The sequence below is a fragment of the Cyclopterus lumpus genome, chromosome 8, assembly GCF_009769545.1.
Source record: "Cyclopterus lumpus isolate fCycLum1 chromosome 8, fCycLum1.pri, whole genome shotgun sequence".
NCBI lineage: Eukaryota > Metazoa > Chordata > Actinopteri > Perciformes > Cyclopteridae > Cyclopterus > Cyclopterus lumpus.
In genome coordinates, this window is record NC_046973.1 from 1622963 (window position 1) to 1648465 (window position 25503).

The following is a 25503-nucleotide window of genomic DNA, read 5'->3' on the forward strand; positions in this document are numbered from 1 at the left end:
TCACTGACATAAAGGGTTACTGACATAAAGGGTCAGGGACATAAAGGGTCACTGACATAAAGGGTCAGGGGTGAGAAGTCAGAGCATCAATAAAGTTATTGATTGGTTGAGGGGAACATGAACCAATAGTTGAGCTTTATTTCCTGAAGACATAAAACACGGAACATTAATGTGGTTGATGGATCAAAGACGTGCTGCGCGGTGAGATGTCTCACTGCGACTGGAAACTAGAAAACAGTTGTTTTAAATGTTCAGACTTTAACTGGATTGTAATCGTCACATTTAAACAGAAACATGCTGCTGATATTCACTTAATACACAGAAATACCAACAGTTAAAAAAACAACTTCACCATCACAGGGAAAACAAATTGAGCAAAACACGTAGTTTATGAACAAAGAGTCCAAAAACAAGAAAATAAACTGAAAACATATCAAAGTACTGATTATATATTTACAACAAACAGTTTGACAGATTTCCCTAAAAAACCACAACATTCTGTCACTTTCAGCTGCGGTGCTACAATTTCCCCTCTTTTAGTTTGCAAGCAAATGCAACACTTTTCCCCATTAAGCAGTTTTTCCTTTATAATCTGATTACCTTAAAATCTTACTTAAAGTAATCTGATTACCTTAAAATCTTACTTAAAGTAATTGATTGCCGTCCGGAGATCAACATGAAACAAGTCTGATCTGTACAGACGGTCCTCGAACGTCTCATCTGATTCAACACAAACACATAAAAACATAGTATTTATGATTTTAAACTTAATCCAGTTGGGCCTCACTTATTGTTGTTATAGGCCAAACGTCTTTAAATATAGATTAACATCGTGCTCTTAAATAATTAATTTCTATTTACAAGAAAATGTCAAAAGTGCATTAAATCATATTATAATACATTACATTATATTAACTTAAATAATATTATAATGTATTACATTATATTAAATCATTATATTAACTTAAATCATATAATAATGTATTACATTACATTATATTCAATTATATTATATTAAATCATATAATGTATTACATTATACTAAATCATATTATATTAATTTAAATCATATAATCTTTATTACATTATATTAATTTAAATTATATGACATTATATCATTTTTAATGTTTATCTTTAATGTTTGTAAACAGCACAACAAGCTGCCTGTAGTAAGTTACTGTAGTAATGTAGTAACTTTATACTTTATTCATCTGACAGCTTGAGTTAAAAGTTATTCACACTGTTATTATTAAATATATTATTAATTAAATAGTATATAAAGTAGTTTAAATTAGCTGCTTAATGGATCTATAATGACGACATAATAAATATAATAAAGTAACACTGCCAAGGAGTACTTCTACTTTCGATATTTTACTACTGCAGTATTTCTACTTGTGAGTACTTGTGAGTACTTGTGAGTACTTGTTATTAATCTAGTGGCACATCTTAAAACTGCTTTTGGCTTTCATGATTTAAGGACGTTGATTTGTGGTGTTTTACATTCATTACATAAATACTCTCTCTCTCCACCAGGCCTTCAGGTTTATTAGTTTTGGCCCCTCCGGGCCCCCTTCCTCTGCTCTCATTGGTCAGTAGTCCTCCACCCAGCCGTTCTCCAAAATAAAAGCATCGATGACTTCCTTCATGGCCAGATTGGGGATGAGCTGATCCTGAGTCAGCGGGGAGCGCGTCACCGGGTCGAAGTGGCCGACTCGCTGCAACACAGTATTTATACATCGAGGTATTAGTACTTTTACTGGAACACAGTATTTATACATCGAGGTATTAGTACTTTTACTGGAACACAGTATTTATACAGCGAAGTATTAGTACTTTTACTGGAACACAGTATTTATACATCGAGGTATTAGTACTTTTACTGGAACACAGTATTTATACAGCGAAGTATTAGTACTTTTACTGGAACACAGTATTTATACAGCGAAGTATTAGTACTTTTACTGGAACACAGTATTTATACATCGAGGTATTAGTACTTTTACTGGAACACAGTATTTATACATCGAGGTATTAGTACTTTTACTGGAACACAGTATTTATACATCGAGGTATTAGTACTTTTACTGGAACACAGTATTTATACATTGAGGTATTAGTACTTTTACTAGACCATAATACTTATGCAGTGTTGTATTTCTCAGAGTAGTGTGTGTACTTGTACCAGAGTATTTCTCAGAGTAGTGTGTGTACTTGTACCTGTATCAGAGTATTTCTCAGAGTAGTGTGTGTACCTGTACCAGAGTATTTCTCAGAGTAGTGTGTGTACCTGTACCAGAGTATTTCTCAGAGTAGTGTGTGTACTTGTACCTACACCAGAGTATTTCTCAGAGTAGTGTGTGTACTTGTACCAGAGTATTTCTCAGAGTAGTGTGTGTACTTGTACCTGTATCAGAGTATTTCTCAGAGTAGTGTGTGTACCTGTACCAGAGTATTTCTCAGAGTAGTGTGTGTACCTGTATCAGAGTATTTCTCAGAGTAGTGTGTGTACCTGTACCAGAGTATTTCTCAGAGTAGTGTGTGTACCTGTACCAGAGTATTTCTCAGAGTAGTGTGTGTACCTGTACCAGAGTATTTCTCAGAGTAGTGTGTGTACTTGTACCTGCAGGTGCTCCTGGATGTCCTTCCTGTCGTACGTGACTCCGCTCGGCGTGATGCACGGCTCTCTCATCAACTCAAAGCTGATCTTCCCACACAGGAAGTCGGGTATTTCTCGCTTCTATAAACAGACAGTCGATATCACGTCATGTGACATCATCATCATCATCATCATCATCATCATCATCATCAACACTGACCTTCCTCTTCTCGTCTACTTGACAGAAAAGCTCCTCCATGTCGGACAGAAACGAGTCCTGAAGAGAAACATGAATATTAATATATAGAAAGATTACTAGAGAGAATGCGGCTTTAACACATGAAGCATAGACTTCTATACAACCAGAGGAGTCGCCCCCTGGTGGTCAGGAGAGAGAATGCAGCTTTAACACATGAAGCGTAGACTTCTATACAACCAGAGGAGTCGCCCCCTGGTGGTCAGGAGAGAGAATGCAGCTTTAACACATGAAGCATAGACTTCTATACAACCAGAGGAGTCGCCCCCTGGTGGTCAGGAGAGAGAATGCAGCTTTAACACATGAAGCATAGACTTCTATACAACCAGAGGAGTCGCCCCCTGGTGGTCAGGAGAGAGAATGCAGCTTTAACACATGAAGCGTAGACTTCTATACAACCAGAGGAGTCGCCCCCTGGTGGTCAGGAGAGAGAATGCAGCTTTAACACATGAAGCGTAGACTTCTATACAACCAGAAGAGTCGCCCCCTGGTGGTCAGGAGAGAGAATGCAGCTTCAACACATGAAGCGTAGACTTCTATACAACCAGAGGAGTCGCCCCCTGGTGGTCAGGAGAGAGAATGCAGCTTTAACACATGAAGCGTAGACTTCTATACAACCAGAGGAGTCGCCCCCTGGTAGTCAGGAGAGAGAATGCAGCTTCAACACATGAAGCGTAGACTTCTATACAACCAGAGGAGTCGCCCCCTGGTGGTCAGGAGAGAGAATGCAGCTTTAACACATGAAGCGTAGACTTCTATACAACCAGAGGAGTCGCCCCCTGGTGGTCAGGAGAGAGAATGCAGCTTTAACACATGAAGCGTAGACTTCTATACAACCAGAGGAGTCGCCCCCTGGTGGTCAGGAGAGAGAATGCAGCTTTAACACATGAAGCGTAGACTTCTATACAACCAGAGGAGTCGCCCCCTGGTTGTCAGGAGAGAGAATGCAGCTTCAACACATGAAGCGTAGACTTCTATACAACCAGAGGAGTCGCCCCCTGGTGGTCAGGAGAGAGAATGCAGCTTCAACACATGAAGCGTAGACTTCTATACAACCAGAGGAGTCGCCCCCTGGTGGTCAGGAGAGAGAATGCTGCTTTAACACATGAAGCGTAGACTTCTATACAACCAGAGGAGTCGCCCCCTGGTGGTCAGGAGAGAGAATGCAGCTTCAACACATGAAGCGTAGACTTCTATACAACCAGAGGAGTCGCCCCCTGGTGGTCAGGAGAGAGAATGCAGCTTCAACACATGAAGCGTAGACTTCTATACAACCAGAGGAGTCGCCCCCTGGTGGTCAGGAGAGAGAATGCAGCTTCAACACATGAAGCGTAGACTTCTATACAACCAGAGGAGTCGCCCCCTGGTGGTCAGGAGAGAGAATGCAGCTTTAACACATGAAGCGTAGACTTCTATACAACCAGAGGAGTCGCCCCCTGGTGGTCAGGAGAGAGAATGCAGCTTCAACACATGAAGCATAGACTTCTATACAACCAGAGGAGTCGCCCCCTGGTGGTCAGGAGAGAGAATGCAGCTTCAACACATGAAGCATCAGCTTCACTCTGTAGAAATTGGAGGTTGCCGTCTGTGTTTTATGAACAAATTCATCATAATAGAAAAACCTACATGTTTCGTGTGGATGACGTTTGGATGATGCTGAATTCTGCCGTCGTCTGACTTGACTTCCTGTTTCTGTCTGCAGCCCTCCAGCTCTCTGCAGATTAAAACAGACACACTTCACTTTCTCAAGATCTACTTTGATGTGTGTTCTCCGCCGTGGACGGAGTGGACTCGCCTCTTTTTCTCAGCAAGGATGAGTTTGGTGAGGTAGGCGTGGAGCTCGCTCTCCTGGTTGATCCTCCTCTCCTCCATGTTGTTCCAACGCTTCTTCTTGGCGATCCGCAGGGCGCCGGGGATGTCGTCGCCAAAGTTCAGACGCTGCTCCTTCGCCAGGTTGTAAGCTGGGAAACAAACTTAAAGATTCACTTCTCGGCTGCGTAGCGACGGCCCCGACGTAGAGGATCCCTCGCACCTTTCTGCAGGTTGCCGATGGCTTCGTCGTAGCTCTCCATCTCCAGGTGGCACTGACCCATGAAGAAGTGAGCCTTCACCGACTGGCCGTCGAGCTCCAGGGCGCGCGTGCAGTCGGCCAGAGCTTTGTGGTGCTGCTGCAGCTTCACGTGGCACAGCGCCCGGTTGGTGTAGTACGCCGGGACGGCCGGGCTGTGGGACTGAAACACAGATTCAACCAAAGGTCAACACAGACTCACGGTCAGATGGTCCAAGGCTCTCACGGCACTAAAAAACAGACTGAAAAAATGTAATGCATCGTAAAGCATTGTAAAGCATCGTAAAGCATTGTTATGCATCGTAAAGCATTGTAAAGCATCGTAAAGCATTGTTATGCATCGTTAAGCATCGTAATGCATCGTAAAGCATTGTAAAAAAAAATGCATCATAAAGCATCGTAATGCATAGTAAAGCATTGTTATGCATAGTAAAGCATTGTAATGCATTGTAATGCATTGTAAAGTATCGTAAAGCATCGTAAAGCATTGTTATGCATCGTAAAGCATTGTAATGCATAGTAAAGCATTGTTATGCATCGTAAAGCATTGTAATGCATAGTAAAGCATTGTTATGCATTGTAATGCATCGTAAAGTATCGTAAAGCATCGTAATGCATTGTAATGCATTGTAAAGCATTGTAATGCATTGTAATGCATCGTAAAGTATCGTAAAGCATCGTAATGCATCGTAAAGCATTGTAATGCATTGTAATGCATCGTAAAGTATCGTAAAGCATCGTAATGCATTGTAATGCATTGTTATGCATTGTAAAGCATTGTAATGCATTGTAATGCATCGTAAAGTATCGTAAAGCATCGTAATGCATTGTTATGCATTGTTATGCATTGTTATGCATCGTAAAGCATCGTAACACATCATAAAGCATCGTAGTTTCAATAGATATCTTTAGGAGAGACACTTTGAAGCTTTAACACTAAACCCGCCCCGTGTCTCACGATGGCTCCGCTGTAGCAGGCGGCAGCTTCCAGGTACTTGCGGCTCAGGAAGAGCCGGTTCCCCTGTTCCTTCAGCTCCTGAGCCGACGCCGACGAGCTTTTCTCCGGGCTTTCTGACATCCTGTCCACCGGACTCGCCGCGCCGCCGGGAGCCGCCCCTTCAGTCCGCTTCCCAATCCTGACGCTCAAATCCACACGGACCAGGACAGGAACCTGACTGGAACCGGGACAGGAACCGGGAACGGGACAGGAACCGAGACAGGAACCGGGACAGGAACCGAGACAGGCACAGGCACAGGAACCGAGACAGGCAGACTGGGAGAGGGAGAGCAGAGCCCTTTTAGCTGTGATGTGGTTGAAGGTGTTAAACAGCTGTTCCAGTTGAACAGCTGGACTGTGTTCTACATCAATGTAGCTGCATTTCTTTTTAAAGGGCCGATCATGTAACGATTGTTCAATAAACTCACTGCTTCTGGTTAGTGGACGCAGGAAATAAAACACCTGTCTTTTTAATCTAACTTTTCATTTAGACTAATGTTGTTTTTGTGCCTTAATTGTTTATTTTATATTTGATTGTTGTAGTTGTTTAATTAAAATGTACTGTTGTTAATTTAATATTTTACAGTATATAAGATATGAAAAGAAAAGAAATACACCAACAGCTTTTCTGAGCAGCTATTATTTATTTCAAGGTGTTTATTCAAGGACTAAAGGTGAGGACCGGTACCCACCTGGTACCCAGAGGGACCGGTACCCACCTGAGACCGGTACCGACCTGGGACCCAGAGGGACCGGTACCCACCTGGGACCGGTACCCACCTGGTACCCAGAGGGACCGGTACCCATCTGGGACCGGTACCGACCTGGGACCCAGAGGGACCGGTACCCACCTGGTACCCAGAGGGACCGGTACCCACCTGAGACCGGTACCGACCTGGTACCCAGAGGGACCGGTACCCACCTGGGACCGGTACCGACACCCACCTGGGACCGGTACCCACCTGGTACCCAGAGGGACCGGTACCCACCTGGGACCAGTACCGACCTGGGACCAGTACCGACCTGGGACCAGTACCCATCTGGTACCCAGAGGGACCGGTACCCACCTGAGAACGGTACCCACCTGGGACCGGTACCCACCTGGAACTGGTACCGACCTGGGCCCGGTGGCCTCATCAAGGCGCATTTGAGCCGTATTTAACGTCGTTAGACCGGAAACTCCGCATATTTTCTTGCTATTGAACATAAAAAGCCGATCGATGACCGAGCTCCCTCTGACGTCACCTCTCCTCCGATCGATTCGTGCACGTGTGATCGATTGTTTTGATCAGAGACGAAACACACGCACGGTTTACATGTTCAGCTCAATCGAAGCTGCTGTTTTAAAAAGGTCATTATTGCACATGTGCAGGTAGCCTGCAGCTAGCCCGAAGCTAACCAACTCACGTTACTGCACACCGATACATAATCAATAACATCAATCACACCCCGTGACGTACCCGCTGCTTCACCTCTGCGACCGACGTGAAGAGTTATTACGAGACGAACACGTTATGAACCAGCTGGTTGTTGCGGGGTGGCTAGGTGGCTAGCTACCTGGCAACAGCTGTTTTGGTTTGGATCGGTGACGTCATGCGCGTCATCGGAGGAAACGCCCCCGACGTCGACACATTTTAATAAAGTCTCTTTGAAATGCTCTTGCACCAATCAAATAAATACATCAAACGCATGAATATGAAGTCCCAGATAGAGCTAAACATGTTTTGATTGACGAAGCATCACAACATTAAACATTTGCATAGTTTATATATTAATGTTCTGCATAAACAAATATTTTACCCTTTAAAAACATCCTTTTTTAAAAAGTTAAACACAAAGTTTAAAGTTCAAAGTTCAAGTGCTAATGCGTTCAGCGTTTATTTAAAAGTATCACGATTATAAATAAACACCACGTTCGTTAAGTTATCTTCTGATTGGCAGTTCAGGGGAAGTAAAGGGACACGGTCTGCCATTATAAATATAATAAATATTATTATGGTCTGTTTGTATTTGAAAGAGTCTCTGTGATGATCATCAATGAAGGTTTTACACATTTCAGACAGGAAGTCACATGTTTCCTGAACCTCCCCTTTAACTGACGAATGGTTCCCGTTATTACTGGGAATCAATATTCTGAGAGGACCTGAAGACCGAATCACTCGTCACCGGCCGGGACCTGAAATATGAAGAGATTTATGAAGGAACGTCTGTGTGAAGGAACGTCTGTGTGAAGGAACGTCTCTGTGAAGGAACATCTGTGTGAAGGAACGTCTGTGTGAAGGAACGTCTGTGTGAAGGAACGTCTGTGTGAAGGAACATCTGTGTGAAGGAACGTCTGTGTGAAGGAACATCTGTGTGAAGGAACATCTGTGTGAAGGAACATCTGTGTGAAGGAACGTCTGTGTGAAGGAACGTCTGTGTGAAGGAACGTCTCTTTATGAAGGAACGTCTGTGTGAAGGAACGTCTGTGTGAAGGAACGTCTGTGTGAAGGAACATCTGTGTGAAGGAACGTCTGTGTGAAGGAACATCTGTGTGAAGGAACGTCTGTGTGAAGGAACATCTGTGTGAAGGAACATCTGTGTGAAGGAACGTCTCTTTATGAAGGAACGTCTGTGTGAAGGAACGTCTGTGTGAAGGAACATCTGTGTGAAGGAACGTCTGTGTGAAGGAACGTCTGTGTGAAGGAACATCTGTGTGAAGGAACATCTGTGTGAAGGAACATCTCTTTATGAAGGAACGTCTGTGTGAAGGAACGTCTGTGTGAAGGAACATCTGTGTGAAGGAACGTCTGTGTGAAGGAACGTCTGTGTGAAGGAACATCTGTGTGAAGGAACATCTGTGTGAAGGAACGTCTGTGTGAAGGAACGTCTCTTTATGAAGGAACGTCTGTGTGAAGGAACGTCTGTGTGAAGGAACATCTGTGTGAAGGAACGTCTGTGTGAAGGAACGTCTGTGTGAAGGAACGTCTGTGTGAAGGAACGTCTCTTTATGAAGGAACGTCTGTGTGAAGGAACGTCTGTGTGAAGGAACATCTGTGTGAAGGAACATCTGTGTGAAGGAACGTCTGTGTGAAGGAACATCTTTGTGAAGGAACGTCTGTGTGAAGGAACGTCTGTGTGAAGGAACGTCTCTTTATGAAGGAACGTCTGTTTGAAGGAACGTCTGTGTGAAGGAACATCTGTGTGAAGGAACGTCTGTGTGAAGGAACGTCTGTGTGAAGGAACGTCTGTGTGAAGGAACGTCTGTGTGAAGGAACGTCTGTGTGAAGGAACGTCTCTTTGTGAAGGAACGTCTGTGTGAAGGAACGTCTGTGTGAAGGAACGTCTGTGTGAAGGAACATCTGTGTGAAGGAACGTCTGTGTGAAGGAACGTCTCTTTATGAAGGAACGTCTGTGTGAAGGAACGTCTGTGTGAAGGAACATCTTTGTGAAGGAACGTCTGTTTATGAAGGAACGTCTGTGTGAAGGAACGTCTCTGTGTGAAGGAACGTCCGTGTGAAGGAACGTCTGTGTGAAGGAACGTCTGTGTGAAGGAACGTCTCTTTATGAAGGAACGTCTGTGTGAAGGAACGTCTGTGTGAAGGAACGTCTGTGTGAAGGAACATCTTTGTGAAGGAACGTCTGTTTATGAAGGAACGTCTCTGTGTGAAGGAACGTCTGTGTGAAGGAACGTCTGTGTGAAGGAACGTCTGTGTGAAGGAACGTCTCTTTATGAAGGAACGTCTGTGTGAAGGAACGTCTGTGTGAAGGAACATCTTTGTGAAGGAACGTCTGTGTGAAGGAACGTCTCTTTATGAAGGAACGTCTGTGTGAAGGAACGTCTGTGTGAAGGAACATCTGTGTGAAGGAACGTCTGTGTGAAGGAACGTCTGTGTGAAGGAACATCTTTGTGAAGGAACGTCTGTGTGAAGGAACGTCTCTTTATGAAGGAACGTCTGTGTGAAGGAACGTCTGTGTGAAGGAACATCTGTGTGAAGGAACGTCTGTGTGAAGGAACGTCTCTTTATGAAGGAACGTCTGTGTGAAGGAACATCTTTGTGAAGGAACGTCTGTTTATGAAGGAACGTCTGTGTGAAGGAACGTCTTTGTGAAGGAACGTCTGTGTGAAGGAACGTCCGTGTGAAGGAACGTCCGTGTGAAGGAACGTCCGTGTGAAGGAACGTCTGTGTGAAGGAACGTCTGTGTGAAGGAACGTCTCTTTATGAAGGAACGTCTGTGTGAAGGAACGTCTGTGTGAAGGAACGTCCGTGTGAAGGAACGTCCGTGTGAAGGAACGTCCGTGTGAAGGAACGTCTGTGTGAAGGAACGTCTGTGTGAAGGAACGTCTCTTTATGAAGGAACGTCTGTGTGAAGGAACGTCTGTGTGAAGGAACGTCTGTGTGAAGGAACATCTGTGTGAAGGAACGTCTGTGTGAAGGAACATCTGTGTGAAGGAACGTCCGTGTGAAGGAACGTCCGTGTGAAGGAACGTCCGTGTGAAGGAACGTCCGTGTGAAGGAACATCTGTGTGAAGGAACGTCCGTGTGAAGGAACGTCCGTGTGAAGGAACGTCCGTGTGAAGGAACGTCCGTGTGAAGGAACGTCCGTGTGAAGGAACGTCCGTGTGAAGGAACATCTGTGTGAAGGAACGTCTGTGTGAAGGAACGTCCGTGTGAAGGAACGTCCGTGTGAAGGAACGTCCGTGTGAAGGAACGTCTGTGTGAAGGAACGTCTTTGTGAAGGAACGTCTGTGTGAAGGAACGTCCGTGTGAAGGAACGTCCGTGTGAAGGAACGTCCGTGTGAAGGAACGTCCGTGTGAAGGAACATCTGTGTGAAGGAACGTCTGTGTGAAGGAACGTCTCTTTATGAAGGAACGTCTGTTTGAAGGAACGTCTGTGTGAAGGAACATCTGTGTGAAGGAACGTCTGTGTGAAGGAACATCTGTGTGAAGGAACGTCTGTGTGAAGGAACGTCTCTTTGTGAAGGAACGTCTGTGTGAAGGAACGTCTGTGTGAAGGAACGTCTGTGTGAAGGAACGTCTGTGTGAAGGAACGTCTGTGTGAAGGAACATCTGTGTGAAGGAACGTCTGTGTGAAGGAACGTCTCTTTATGAAGGAACGTCTGTGTGAAGGAACGTCTGTGTGAAGGAACATCTTTGTGAAGGAACGTCTGTGTGAAGGAACGTCTCTGTGTGAAGGAACGTCCGTGTGAAGGAACGTCCGTGTGAAGGAACGTCTGTGTGAAGGAACGTCTGTGTGAAGGAACATCTTTGTGAAGGAACGTCTGTTTATGAAGGAACGTCTGTGTGAAGGAACGTCTGTGTGAAGGAACGTCTGTGTGAAGGAACGTCTGTGTGAAGGAACGTCTCTTTATGAAGGAACGTCTGTGTGAAGGAACGTCTGTGTGAAGGAACATCTTTGTGAAGGAACGTCTGTTTATGAAGGAACGTCTGTGTGAAGGAACGTCTCTGTGTGAAGGAACGTCTGTGTGAAGGAACGTCTCTTTATGAAGGAACGTCTGTGTGAAGGAACGTCTGTGTGAAGGAACATCTTTGTGAAGGAACGTCTGTGTGAAGGAACGTCTGTGTGAAGGAACATCTGTGTGAAGGAACGTCTGTGTGAAGGAACGTCTCTTTATGAAGGAACGTCTGTGTGAAGGAACGTCTGTGTGAAGGAACGTCTCTTTATGAAGGAACGTCTGTGTGAAGGAACGTCTGTGTGAAGGAACATCTTTGTGAAGGAACGTCTGTGTGAAGGAACGTCTCTTTATGAAGGAACGTCTGTGTGAAGGAACGTCTGTGTGAAGGAACGTCTCTTTATGAAGGAACGTCTGTGTGAAGGAACGTCTGTGTGAAGGAACATCTTTGTGAAGGAACGTCTGTTTATGAAGGAACGTCTGTGTGAAGGAACGTCTTTGTGAAGGAACGTCTGTGTGAAGGAACGTCCGTGTGAAGGAACGTCCGTGTGAAGGAACGTCCGTGTGAAGGAACGTCCGTGTGAAGGAACGTCCGTGTGAAGGAACGTCTGTGTGAAGGAACGTCCGTGTGAAGGAACGTCTTTATGAACTCGAGGAAGCGAGCACGTCTTCCACCACGAAGCCTCACGTCTGGGGTCAGGGGTCAGAGGTCAGAGGTCAGAGGGGTCGAGGCTGATGCAGACCTGCCGTCTCCGGGCTCAGGGCCGGACTGTGTCTGGCCTTGGAGGGACTCCAGTTCCCCAGAGAAGCCTGGACGGCCTTCCGGTGAGCCAGCCGGTGAGTGATGGAGAAGCCGGCGTTCCCCTCCAGCTGGGACAGAACCACCAGCACCTGTCTGAGACGGCAGAACCAGCAGAACCAGCCTTTTCATATTGTGTTCATCCGGTTATTACCGACTCTGCAGAGAACCAATCAGAAACATGCAAATGAGGGATTCCTGGTCGACTTTGTTTTCCTGCTGTTTACGTCCCGTTAAAAATGTAACTTTACAGAGCTGTAAGACCTACACACATTATATATATTTATATAAATAATATTTATATAAATATATATATATACTAAATATATGTAATACATATATGTATAGATATATACAAATTTATAAATATGTATATAAATATTTAATTCATAGACGGAAATTGATGAAACGTCGAGACTCGTGGATTTGTCATTCATCAATTTCTGTCTACACATATTATATATATATAAATATTTATACATATCATAATACTTATATAAATATATATCATATTTATATAAATATATATTTATTTATATCCATATATATAAATATTTATATACAAGTATTTATATATATATACATATTTATATATATGTATATAATATAATAATTATATGTATATATACAAATATATCTAATTGTGTATATATAAATATTTATATATATCATATTTATATAAATATATATATCCAAATATATATATAAATATTTATATCTAAATATTTGTATATATATATATATATATATATATAAATATTTATATATATATATGTGTATAATATAATATTTATAGAAATATATGTGTGTATATATATATATATACACACACATATATATATATACATATACACAAATATATATAATTGTGTATATATATATATATAATTGTCTATATATATTTAAAAATTGTATTTATATATTTTATATATATACATAAATAAATGAATAAATAAATAAATGAATAAATGAATGAATAAATAAATAAATAAATAAATAAATAAATAAATAAATATATGTTGGATGTGCAAACTCTCCACCTGCTTTGCATTGAACATCATTTTAAAAACTACTCGTATTGATCGTCTCTCTTTAAGAAGAGTTTGGGTTCCTGGTATCAAACATGTGAACACGAGCACGTCCTCATGAGGAACCTGTGCAGAGGAGGGATGCTGTCCACGGTCTTCAGGCTGCGGCGTGTCGACACCACGTTGAAGCTGTCGCTGCAGTCACATGACACGTGCAGGTGGTGCCGCGGATGCCTGTTCTCCACCATGACGATAAGCCCCGCCCAGCCGTGGGTCAGGTAGTAGCAGGTCATCCCCTCCCTGCCCTGAGGAGGGAGGAACGAGTGACTTCCTGGATTCAAGTGAACGCTGCCCGTTAACCTCCATTAACACGCGGTACCTCGTGTCTCTCTCCTTTGGTCTCCGTCAGCTGGATGACGGCGTCGGCGATGGTGGTGCTGGAGGCCGGGAGCTGCTCCACCACCACCGGTCTGGAGCTGTAGACCGCCAGCAGGAAGCCGGGCTCCTCCGACCGGCCGGCGCCGGCTGAACGGACACAACGGGCCGTCAGTAGAAATCAATTAATACGTTTAATTAAGAAGAGAAAGTCTCAACTTCTGAGATTAAAGTCGTTATTTTAACATATAGCGTGTTTTATGCTAAAAGATTAAAAACAATTACAGAATACAGATGACTTTTTTTTAAAGAGGCAAATAGAAGAGAAAAATTAATATTAAGAAAGAAATGACCTAAAAACAGTTTTTAATAATAAATAATAGTAAATAAAATAACGTCTTTGTGAAGGAACGTCTTTATGAACTCGAGGAAGCGAGCACGTCTTCCACCACGAAGCCTCACATCTGGGGTCAGGGGTCAGAGGTCAGAGGTCAGAGGGGTCGAGGCTGATGGCCCCCTTACTGGCCCCCTCCTGGCCCCCTCACTGGCCCCCCTCCTGGCCCCCCTCCTGGCCCCCTCCTGGCCCCCCTCACTGGCCCCCCTCACTGGCCCCCTCCTGGCCCCCCTCCTGGCCCCCTCACTGGCCCCCCTCCTGGCCCCCCTCCTGGCCCCCTCACTGGCCCCCCTCCTGGCCCCCTCCTGGCCCCCCTCACTGGCCCCCTCCTGGCCCCCCTCCTGGCCCCCTCACTGGCCCCCCTCCTGGCCCCCTCCTGGCCCCCCTCCTGCCCCCCTCCTGGCCCCCTCCTGGCCCCCCTCCTGCCCCCCTCCTGGCCCCCTCCTGGCCCCCCTCACTGGCCCCCCTCCTGCCCCCCTCCTGGCCCCCTCCTGGCCCCCTCACTGGCCCCCCTCCTGGCCCCCCTCCTGGCCCCCTCACTGGCCCCCCTCCTGGCCCCCTCCTGGCCCCCCTCCTGCCCCCCTCCTGGCCCCCTCCTGGCCCCCCTCCTGCCCCCCTCCTGGCCCCCTCCTGGCCCCCCTCACTGGCCCCCCTCCTGCCCCCCTCCTGGCCCCCTCCTGGCCCCCTCACTGGCCCCCCTCCTGGCCCCCCTCCTGGCCCCCTCCTGGCCCCCCTCCTGCCCCCCTCCTGGCCCCCTCCTGGCCCCCCTCACTGGCCCCCCTCCTGCCCCCCTCCTGGCCCCCTCCTGGCCCCCCTCCTGGCCCCCTCCTGGCCCCCCTCACTGGCCCCCCTCCTGGCCCCCCTCCTGGCCCCCCTCCTGGCCCCCTCCTGGCCCCCCTCCTGCCCCCCTCCTGGCCCCCTCCTGGCCCCCTTACTGGTGCCCTGCGTGGCGGTGCTGGTCCAGTGGTTGAAGGCGCAGCACAGCACAGCGTACTCTCCCGGCTCCAGGATGACGTCGCAGCCCACGAACCTCCTCACGGAGCGCCGGCTGTGGGCCAGCAGGCGGCCGAGCGCCGGCGTGCCAGAGCTGTCAAAGGAGACCCGGAACAGCAACACGCACAGGTCCAGCAGGTGGCGCTGCGCCGCGTCCCACCGCCTGAGGACGCAGCAGGAGACGGCACAGGTTGGGTTTTATTACCTCATCGCAACGCGGCTGAGTTTTTATGCTTGTTACGTAATTATTCTGGCTTCTTTTTGTGTCCGTTTATTATGTTAAAGGAATTTGTGTTCATAGTGCCGCCGTGTTCTTTAATGAGTAGCTTTGAGAGGTTTGGTCAGTGTTGTCTTACCGGCTGCCTTCCTGGAACAAAGCCAGCTCCATGGCCGTTCTCTCCAGCACCGTGATGGACGCCACCCTCACCGGGACGCCGGCTCCTCGCGGGAAAACACCCGGAGCTCGGACCTCCTGCCAGTCTGAGTGAATCTTACAGATATCCACTGAGTCAAAGTACCTACAGGGGTCCAACACACATTCATGAGGTATGAGCAGAAACCTATGCTTCATGTGTTGAAGCTGCATTCTCTCTCCTGACCACCAGGGGGCGACTCCTCTGGTTGTATAGAAGTCTATGCTTCATGTGTTAAAGCTGCATTCTCTCTCCTGACCACCAGGGGGCGACTCCTCTGGTTGTATAGAAGTCTATGCTTCATGTGTTAAAGCTGCATTCTCTCTCCCGACCACCAGGGGGCGACTCCTCTGGTTCTATAGAAGTCTATGCTTCATGTGTTAAAGCTGCATTCTCTCTCCTGACCACCAGGGGGCGACTCCTCTGGTTGTATAGAAGTCTATGCTTCATGTGTTAAAGCTGCATTCTCTCTCCTGACCACCAGGGGGCGACTCCTCTGGTTGTATAGAAGTCTATGCTTCATGTGTTAAAGCTGCATTCTCTCTCCCGACCACCAGGGGGCGACTCCTCTGGTTCTATAGAAGTCTATGCTTCATGTGTTAAAGCTGCATTCTCTCTCCCGACCACCAGGGGGCGACTCCTCTGGTTGTATAGAAGTCTATGCTTCATGTGTTAAAGCTGCATTCTCTCTCCTGACCACCAGGGGGCGACTCCTCTGGTTGTATAGAAGTCTACGCTTCATGTGTTAAAGCTACATTCTCTCTCCCGACCACCAGGGGGCGACTCCTCTGGTTGTATAGAAGTCTATGCTTCATGTGTTGAAGCTGCATTCTCTCTCCTGACCACCAGGGGGCGACTCCTCTGGTTGTATAGAAGTCTATGCTTCAAGTGTTAAAGCTGTATTCTCTCTCCTGACCACCAGGGGGCGACTCCTCTGGTTGTATAGAAGTCTATGCTTCAAGTGTTAAAGCTGTATTCTCTCTCCTGACCACCAGGGGGCGACTCCTCTGGTTCTATAGAAGTCTCGGCAGTCTCACAAACTAACAGATGACATCACTGACTCCTCCCACTTCTTACATACACCTAATGGAGTTGACACCATATTCTGCAACTAAACAATGTGAATGCGACGAATGGGAACGTAAAGAATTTAAGAAACCACAACTTTTCCAACTCCTCCGTTAACTCCCAATCTACCTGATGAAGTCCCAGAAGTCCATCCAGAATAGGCCATCCTCGGCTCGCCGGGCGCACAGCTCCCTCTGCAGGTGGGGAGGCCAGTTGGGCCAGTCGTCCGCCCAGGGGCCGGTCCAGGAGAAGCGACCCCACGGGTTCCTGAGCTGCAGCAGCCTGCAAGAAGACAGGAAGCAGAAGTTAGACGCTATCAGATCTCTCATTTACTGGGGAACGAAGCCAACAGGAGGCTCACCTGTGACCGTCCACGTCCCTCACATCGAGGACGGAGTACGCGTGTCGTGCACGTAAACCCAGGGACTCGTACTCCGCGTCATCCACCTTCATGTTCCCGCCGCCACAAGACGCCCCCATCAGGAAGCTAACCGCACAAAGGCATGAAGGGTTGGGACTCATTTGACCAGATGATGAAGAAGGACCCTCCTCCTGACACTCACCCTGCTTCCTTGGAGCTCAGCATCTTGGCCCAGATGAGGTCCGTGTCGATGGGATCCTCCTTGGGGTTGGTGGCGCTGATCTGGAGGGCCAGTGACTCGCAGGGGGCCCCTGTCAGCGTGGAGAGGCCCTCGATGGCACGACCGGCCTGCAAAGCAAAGTAGGAGCCGTGGAGCTTGGCCAGCGCCTTTTCAATCAGAGCCACCCAGAGCTGCTTCCGCTGGGCCTGGAGAGCGAGGAGGAAGGGATCCATTATCGCCTGTTAACAGCTTAACAAGCCGATGATGAGCAGAGGACATCACCACATCACCCTGCCGGAGCAACAATGGGTTCATCCACTGGTTTCTTATATATTAATAATGACGACGAAAAACAAGATGGCGACGGACGAAAACCAAGATGGAGACGGTCGAAAAACAAGATGGAGACGGACGAAAAACAAGATGGAGACGGACGAAAAACAAGATGGAGACGGTCGAAAACCAAGATGGAGACGGTCGAAAAACAAGATGGAGACGGACGAAAAACAAGATGGAGACGGTCGAAAAACAAGATGAGACGGTCGAAAAACAAGATGGAGACGGTCGAAAACCAAGATGGAGACGGACGAAAACCAAGATGGAGACGGTCGAAAACCAAGATGGAGACGGTCGAAAACCAAGATGGAGACGGTCGAAAACCAAGATGGAGACGGTCGAAAAACAAGATGGAGACGGTCGAAAACCAAGATGGAGACGGTCGAAAAACATGATGGAGACGGTCGAAAACCAAGATGCTGAAGGACGAAAAACAAGATGGCGACGGACGAAAAACAAGATGGAGACAGTCGAAAACCAAGATGCTGAAGGACGAAAACCAAGATGGCGATGGACGAAAACCAAGATGGAGACGGTCGAAAACCAAGATGGAGACGGACGAAAAACAAGATTGAGACGGTCGAAAAACAAGATGGCGACGGACGAAAAACAAGATTGAGACGGTCGAAAAACAAGGTGGAGACGGTCGAAAACCAAGATGGAGACAGTCGAAAACCAAGATGCTGAAGGACGAAAACCAAGATGGCGATGGACGAAAACCAAGATGGAGACGGTCGAAAACCAAGATGGAGACGGACGAAAAACAAGATTGAGACGGTCGAAAAACAAGATGGCGACGGACGAAAACCAAGATGGAGACGGACGAAAAACAAGATGGAGACGGTCGAAAAACAAGATGGAGACGGTCGAAAACCAAGATGGAGACGGTCGAAAAACAAGATGGAGACGGACGAAAACCAAGATTGAGACGGTCGAAAAACAAGGTGGAGACGGTCGAAAACCAAGATGGAGACAGTCGAAAACCAAGATGCTGAAGGACGAAAACCAAGATGGCGATGGACGAAAACCAAGATGGAGACGGACGAAAAACAAGATGGAGACGGTCGAAAACCAAGATGGAGACGGACGAAAAACAAGATTGAGACGGTCGAAAAACAAGGTGGAGACGGTCGAAAACCAAGATGGAGACAGTCGAAAACCAAGATGCTGAAGGACGAAAACCAAGATGGCGATGGACGAAAACCAAGATGGAGACGGTCGAAAACCAAGATGGAGACGGACGAAAAACAAGATTGAGACGGTCGAAAAACAAGATGGCGACGGACGAAAACCAAGATGGAGACGGACGAAAAACAAGATGGAGACGGTCGAAAAACAAGATGGAGACGGTCGAAAACCAAGATGGAGACGGTCGAAAAACAAGATGGAGACGGTCGAAAAACAAGATGGCGACGGACGAAAACCAAGATGGAGACGGACGAAAAACAAGATGGAGACGGTCGAAAAACAAGATGGAGACGGTCGAAAACCAAGATGGAGACGGTCGAAAAACAAGATGGAGACGGTCGAAAAACAAGATGGAGACGGACGAAAAACAAGATGGAGACGGTCGAAAACCAAGATGCTGAAGGACGAAAAACAAGATGGAGACGGTCGAAAACCAAGATGGAGACGGTCGAAAACCAAGATGGAGACGGTCGAAAACCAAGATGGAGACGGTCGAAAAACATGATGGAGACGGTCGAAAACCAAGATGCTGAAGGACGAAAAACAAGATGGCGACGGACGAAAAACAAGATGGAGACGGTCGAAAACCAAGATGGCGACGGACGAAAAACAAGATGGAGACAGTCGAAAACCAAGATGCTGAAGGACGAAAAACAAGATGGCGACGGACGAAAACCAAGATGGAGACGGTCGAAAACCAAGATGGAGACGGACGAAAAACATGATGGAGACGGTCGAAAAACAAGATGGAGACGGTCGAAAAACAAGATGGCGACGGACGAAAACCAAGATGGAGACGGACGAAAAACAAGATGGAGACGGTCGAAAAACAAGATGGAGACGGTCGAAAACCAAGATGGAGACGGTCGAAAAACAAGATGGAGACGGTCGAAAAACAAGATGGAGACGGACGAAAAACAAGATGGCGACGGACGAAAACCAAGATGGAGACGGTCGAAAACCAAGATGGAGACGGTCGAAAACCAAGATGGAGACGGTCGAAAACCAAGATGGAGACGGTCGAAAAACATGATGGAGACGGTCGAAAACCAAGATGCTGAAGGACGAAAAACAAGATGGCGACGGACGAAAAACAAGATGGAGACGGTCGAAAACCAAGATGGCGACGGACGAAAAACAAGATGGAGACAGTCGAAAACCAAGATGCTGAAGGACGAAAAACAAGATGGCGACGGACGAAAACCAAGATGGAGACGGTCGAAAACCAAGATGGAGACGGACGAAAAACATGATGGAGACGGTCGAAAAACAAGATGGAGACGAACGAAAAACAAGATGGAGACGGACGAAAACCAAGATGGCGACGGACGAAAAACAAGATGGCGACGGACGAAAACCAAGATGGCGACGGACGAAAACCAAGATACTGAAGGACGAAAAAGCCGTGGGGCCTCAGATCAGGTCTTTTTATTCTTCACTCCTTCAGTGGGCCGGCTCACCTGGGAGAAGAGGAGGTGCCCGCTGTCGTCACACGGCAGCATGTCGTCCACCAGCACCGTGGTCCATGAGCCGTCTTTGCACAGACGGACCTGATAGGCTCCTTCCGCACACAGCGAGCGCGTCACCATCACCTTCTCCACCAGGTCGGGCCGCTCGGCCAGAACCGCCAAGGCACTCAGGAACCTGCGCTCCAAAACACGCAGTGAGAAGTACAGCAAACAATCTCTGCAGAAGCATTTAAATACAGATATGTATTGACTATCTCAGATCCTTTAATTAAGTAAAAGTAGCAATACCATAGCGTGAAAATACACACGTTAACATATACTAATGTTATAAGTTAAAGTGCTGCATTCAAAGTATTATCAAAGTATTATCAGTTAATGTACTTATTATGCACAAGCGTTACATTATTATAGAATATAATATCAGAGCGTTTATTATACGAGCATATAAAGTATTGAATAAATATATATATGCTTGGGCCACATGGTGCTCAGTGTGGGTGGGCTCACCAGCAGTTACCCAGAAGTCCTTGCAGGATGTCGGACGGGCGCAGCGTGCGGAAGACGGACCACGTGACAGCGCGCTCTCTGGAGGAGCAGCAGCTGATCTCCTGTGGGCGGAGCCACCTGATGACGCGATGCTGCACGCCGTCGTCCGCCGGGAAGCCCACGGACCGCGGACCGGGAGGGAAGCTGTCGTCCACGAACGTCACGGCGTTCTGGAACGAGCCAATCAGATCGCAGGAGAGGCTTAAATTTAAAAAAAATGAACTTGAAACGCCAATATTCAAAGATTCACGCATTAAAACAGTTTTTTCAAAAAAAATTCTCAGGATGTTGTTGTTTTAGAGGTCTTTGCTTGTTGTTTTGTTATTTAGGATGAAACCTGATCATGTGGTTCCATCAGAAAAGAGAACCATGATGTTAAATTCAGATTTTGTGGCATTTGTTGTGTTTTCTTTGAAAGATTACTGCTGAAAAAGAGACTTTTAATCTCAATGACACTACCAGTGGTTGAATAATAATCATAAATAATAAAGTACATAAAGAACCGCGGTAGTAGCACGAGAGGAGTTGTAATGTTGTTGGTGCATGTGTTGGAGAGGAACCTGCCCACCTCCCTGCAGAAGCTGACGATGTTCTCCCACAGCTGCTTGGCCTCTCCTTCGTCGCTCTGTCGCAGCGCCTCCACCGGCGTGCTCTGCTTCCTCTTCGGGGCCGGCGCCGGCTGCAGCGCCGGCTGCAGCGCCGGCTGCAGCGCCGGCTGCAGCGCCGGCTGCAGCGGGGCGGCGTGTCCGTGAGGCGCGTGGGCGTCCGGTACAGGCGACAGCGGCGACGTCTCCTTCAGGATGCTGAGTCGTCTGCCGTGCGGCAGCTCTGGTTGGGAGACGGCGAGCGTGGGCGGGGAAGGGCTGGCGTGAGGAGTTGGAGCGAGGCCGCCCTCTGGGGGGGGCATCTCTCTGCGGCCGCAGGGTGTGGAGAGCGCAGGCTCCGGCCGCCCATCTCCGGTTTGCTCCCGCGGCGCGAGCAAGGCGGCAGCGGGGATCAGGGGCAGCGACAGTTTGCGCGGCCCGCCACACGCGGAGCAGCACATGGAGGTCTGCGTGTTCTGCAAAGTGCACCTGAAACACTCCCAAACCAGGCTCTTGATAACGCCGTCCTCCGGCCTCAGGGGTCCGGAGCAGCTGCTGGAGCGCCGAGGTCGGGGCCGGTCCCCGGACGGGCCCCCCCTGGGTCGGTCCTGGGAGCCGCACAGCGAGCAGGCCGGCCGGCCGGCGGGGTTGGACAGCGTGCAGCGCGGGCAGGACCAGCGGCCGGCCTCCTCGCCGGGCCCCTGCCACGACCAACGGGCGTCCGGTCTCCGCCGGGGGGCTTCGCAGACGGAGCAGTTGGGGGCGCCGGCGGCGTTGAGGAATGTGCAGCAGCCACAAGCCCACTGGCTCCTCTGCACGGGCATCGACCCCGAGGAGAAACTGGAGAACACAACGCTTCAGTCCTAGTATTTATACATCATGTAGTATATTGATACAGACTCCTGAAAGGAGTTTCTCCAGATGCACGACTCCTTAAAGCTGCATTATCTCTACTGACCACCAGGGGGCAGCTCCTCTGGTTGTATAGAAGTCTATGCTTCATGTGTTAAAGCTGCATTCTCTCTCCTGACCACCAGGGGGCGACTCCTCTGGTTGTATAGAAGTCTATGCTTCATGTGTTAAAGCTGCATTCTCTCTCCTGACCACCAGGGGGCGACTTCTCTGGTTGTATAGAAGTCTATGCTTCATGTGTTAAAGCTGCATTCTCTCTCCTGACCACCAGGGGGCGACTCCTCTGGTTGTATAGAAGTCTATGCTTCATGTGTTAAAAGCTGCATTCTCTCCTCTGAACTTTTGTTTACTGATGCTGGATGCTGATTGGCCCAGAGGCCGTGGTCCTACCTGCGCTCTCGGTGCCGGCCGGGTCGGGGGAGCTGTCGGGGGAGGGAGGCGCTCTGGCTGCTCCTCAGACATCCCATGACGGGGGACGGGGGCAGAGCGGCACCCCGGGGCGCCGCATCGTCACCCTCGGCCTGGTCAACCAGGGAGGAGGTGGAACCTCCCATGATGCAGCTGGCTCAGCGGGAGACGGCGCCCTGAAGGAGGAGGAGTCATAGGGAGGGTCGGCATCTATTCTGAGGAATCCCCAAAAGCTAAAATCTATATAGACCTCAGTTTAGTCCTGAAATAGAAACATCCTGGTTAAAGAACGGATCTTCAGCCTGAGAAAGCTCACGTGGACCAAGTGTAACAGCTTGATGGGTCTCATGTGGGCCCCTCTGGACCTTCAAGTCCTGTCTGTTGTCTTTGGGGTCAAAGGTCAGATGAGTCACATTCCAGAGACATCTCTTTAATTTAAGCTTCAGTGTCCTCAGAGCCTTCAGGGACCTCAACCGGAGTCATTTCATTTCACAGTAAAGTGATATGATCTATTATCTATACGTCATGCACATCGTGATAATACCACAATAATCAAAGTATTCTGGCTCTATGCGGTCCTTTTATTTAGATGTAAAAGTGCAGCAGGGACACACACTCAAAGCTCCACTATGAGACTCCTCACTTGTGTCCTTGGACAAGGACTTCAGGTCCATGTGAAGACCTGCAGCTCCAGATGGACCCGCGTCCTCTGTCAGAGACCCATTGAGTCCCCTCTCAAAGAGTGTCTGTCAAACGTGCATTAAAGACCACAAACAACTCCTCTGAAGACCGGAAAGCAGAGAGAAGCTCTTTGAGGAATCCTCCAGAGGGAACTCCTCCCAGCTGATGGAGAAGTTCACCTAGACTCCAGGTGACCTGGTGCACCTGCAGGAGAGACTGCAGAGGACACTGAGGCAGGACAGCCGGACTCACCTGTCTGCAGACGGGACAGCAGTGGGGGGGACAGCCGGACTCACCTGTCTGCAGACGGGACAGCAGTGGGGGGGACAGCCGGACTCACCTGTCTGCAGACGGGACAGCCGTGGGGGGGACAGCCGGACTCACCTGTCTGCAGACGGGACAGCAGTGGGGGGGACAGCCGGACTCACCTGTCTGCAGACGGGACTCAGGTGAGGACGTCTGAGACCTCCATGCGTTCCTCTGTGGTGTGAGCCCGATGTGCAGAGTCACCATCAAGCTCCTTCTCCTTCTCCTCTCTCCTCACCGCCAGTCGAGCTGCAGGGAACACAAGCCCTTTCCGGTCATGACCTTCACAATAAAACCACCTTTAACCAAAGTGGGTTGCAGCATTTTGGGTTCAAACTTTCATGTTGAGGAAGTTCACATCGGACTATAATCTTTCACAAACAATGTTAATACAAATCTTCATCCGGGGTTAGTACACCTGGTTTGCATGATTATGTCCAAGGAGAGTAATTCATTTTCCTCACCTGGAGGCGCTCTGCCCTTTTATTTTGAAGGTTGCGTTGCTCTGTTTCCGTCTGTTTCCGCCGCGGACGACGTTCATTTTTCTCGGGGACATTTTTCTGGCAGCAGCCGGACGGATCGACCGTTTCTCGGGTCCAGATGCACGTCTTCTGCCCCCGTCGCGGTTCAGGATGACCGGAAGTTACACCGGAACACGCGCTTCCGGTCCATTCTCCCACCAAACTGATTTATTACATTTATACATTATAAAACATTAATTAAAGTATTTATTTCAAATTATTGCTGCTTTCTGCTTAATTCGGCATTGCGATAATACACCAAACTCATTATTATAATACATAATATAATATAATTATAGAATAATACATAATACAGAAAGAAAACAATATTTCTATGTTTTTTTAAATCTGTGCAATGTTAAAAAACTAAAACCATGCTTTGCTTCATAGTAAAAGTGATTAACTTGACAATTAATAACTTTACCCTTTAACGGCTTTAATTCGGTATTTATTCCAGATAAAATTTAACCCCCGCTAGTTTACTTAAAGTTAAACTTGTATGTGATTAAAAGTTGTTTTAATTTGGAAAGAAATGCTCCTTTATGTGTGAGCTATTTATTGTATATTTAACATTATACACCCGAGTTGTGTCTTACCTTTGTGACCAGAGGGGGAGGAGTCTGGAGGCACCCCGGAAGTACAGCTGAGGGTCTATTAATCAGATTAAATGCTAATTATATAATTAATACCAGCCATAATATGTGATGTAAACTAACTGTATATTTACTCAGGTACTTTTACTGCACAATTCCGCCTTATTTATTTAACATCTTTAATTACTTTTCAGATTAAGATTTTAAATAAAAGCATAAAAGCAGCACCGATGTCTATGATTTTAAATGAACTGGAATAAAACCAGAAATTCACCCAAACAGACAAAACAAAAGTTATTGCTTCACATCGACAAAGAAAGTAGATTTTTATAGTTTATTATCAACATGTTTCCCTTTACATCACGTCTGTGTAAAACCTGATTCAGTGCATTTAATTATTCATAAAACTCTTAGAACGTATGACTCATGGTTTGATTTAAAGACACTTTATCAAAACACACTTATTTACTAAAGCTCTGGTTTTAATGATTAATAAACCCCAAAGAAGTACATTTATGGAAGGATGAAATGTGGAGAGAGGACCAGAGAGCTGAAGATAAAGTTCACTGTTTTCTCTGAGGAAAATAAACATTCAACAGATTTGTGGTTCTGCGTTTTACAGCTTTCCCCTGAAGGCATCGTTGGTCCCAGCTGTTTCCCTGTGCAGGCTCCTCCTCTTCCTCTTCCTCCTCCTCTTCCTCCTCCTCTTCTTCCTCCTCCTTCTATGGTGATTTTCTCCAGACCTCCTCTCCAGAAATAAAGGTGGCTTTGACGTTGAGGGCGTCATCAAGCAGAACCAGGTCTGGGGACAGGAACCCAGCAAACACACAGAACACAAGGAACCCATCAAACACACGGAACCCAGCAAACACACAGAACACAAGGAACCCATCAAACACACGGAACCCAGCAAACACACAGAACACAAGGAACCCATCAAACACACGGAACCCAGCAAACACACAGAACACAAGGAACCCATCAAACACACGG

The 25503-nt window shown here is 47.5% G+C and overlaps 3 protein-coding genes across 4 annotated transcripts in view; all 3 read right to left on the reverse strand.

Moving 5' to 3' along the window:
- Window positions 1-1119: 1119 nt before the first annotated feature.
- On the reverse strand, window positions 1120-7520 carry LOC117735665 (E3 ubiquitin-protein ligase CHIP-like). The gene is made up of 8 exons (XM_034540462.1): window positions 7381-7520; window positions 5882-6196; window positions 4888-5086; window positions 4651-4816; window positions 4482-4569; window positions 2820-2876; window positions 2624-2740; window positions 1120-1718 (listed from the first exon to the last, which is right to left on the reverse strand). Exons 2-8 carry the CDS (start codon window positions 5999-6001, stop codon window positions 1593-1595), a joined length of 873 nt encoding a protein of 290 aa, XP_034396353.1. The 5' UTR covers window positions 6002-6196; window positions 7381-7520; the 3' UTR covers window positions 1120-1592.
- Window positions 7521-11906: 4386 nt separating this feature from the next.
- Window positions 11907-22555, reverse strand: LOC117735664 (calpain-15-like). The gene is made up of 12 exons (XM_034540461.1): window positions 22392-22555; window positions 21074-21929; window positions 20467-20675; window positions 19951-20134; window positions 16949-17172; window positions 16747-16872; window positions 16515-16667; window positions 15261-15422; window positions 14847-15067; window positions 13522-13667; window positions 13269-13447; window positions 11907-12210 (listed from the first exon to the last, which is right to left on the reverse strand). The coding sequence occupies exons 1-12, from the start codon at window positions 22553-22555 to the stop codon at window positions 12033-12035; spliced, it is 2802 nt and encodes a 933-aa protein (XP_034396352.1). The 3' UTR covers window positions 11907-12032.
- Window positions 22556-24830: 2275 nt separating this feature from the next.
- amdhd2 (amidohydrolase domain containing 2) overlaps window positions 24831-25503 on the reverse strand; it is a 16223-nt gene continuing 15550 nt past the window's right edge. For both annotated transcript variants that reach the window (XM_034540202.1, XM_034540201.1), the window contains one exon: window positions 24831-25312. In XM_034540202.1, the coding sequence (XP_034396093.1) occupies window positions 25233-25312 (80 nt within the window). In that variant the 3' untranslated portion in view covers window positions 24831-25232. The remainder of the gene's footprint in view (window positions 25313-25503) is intronic.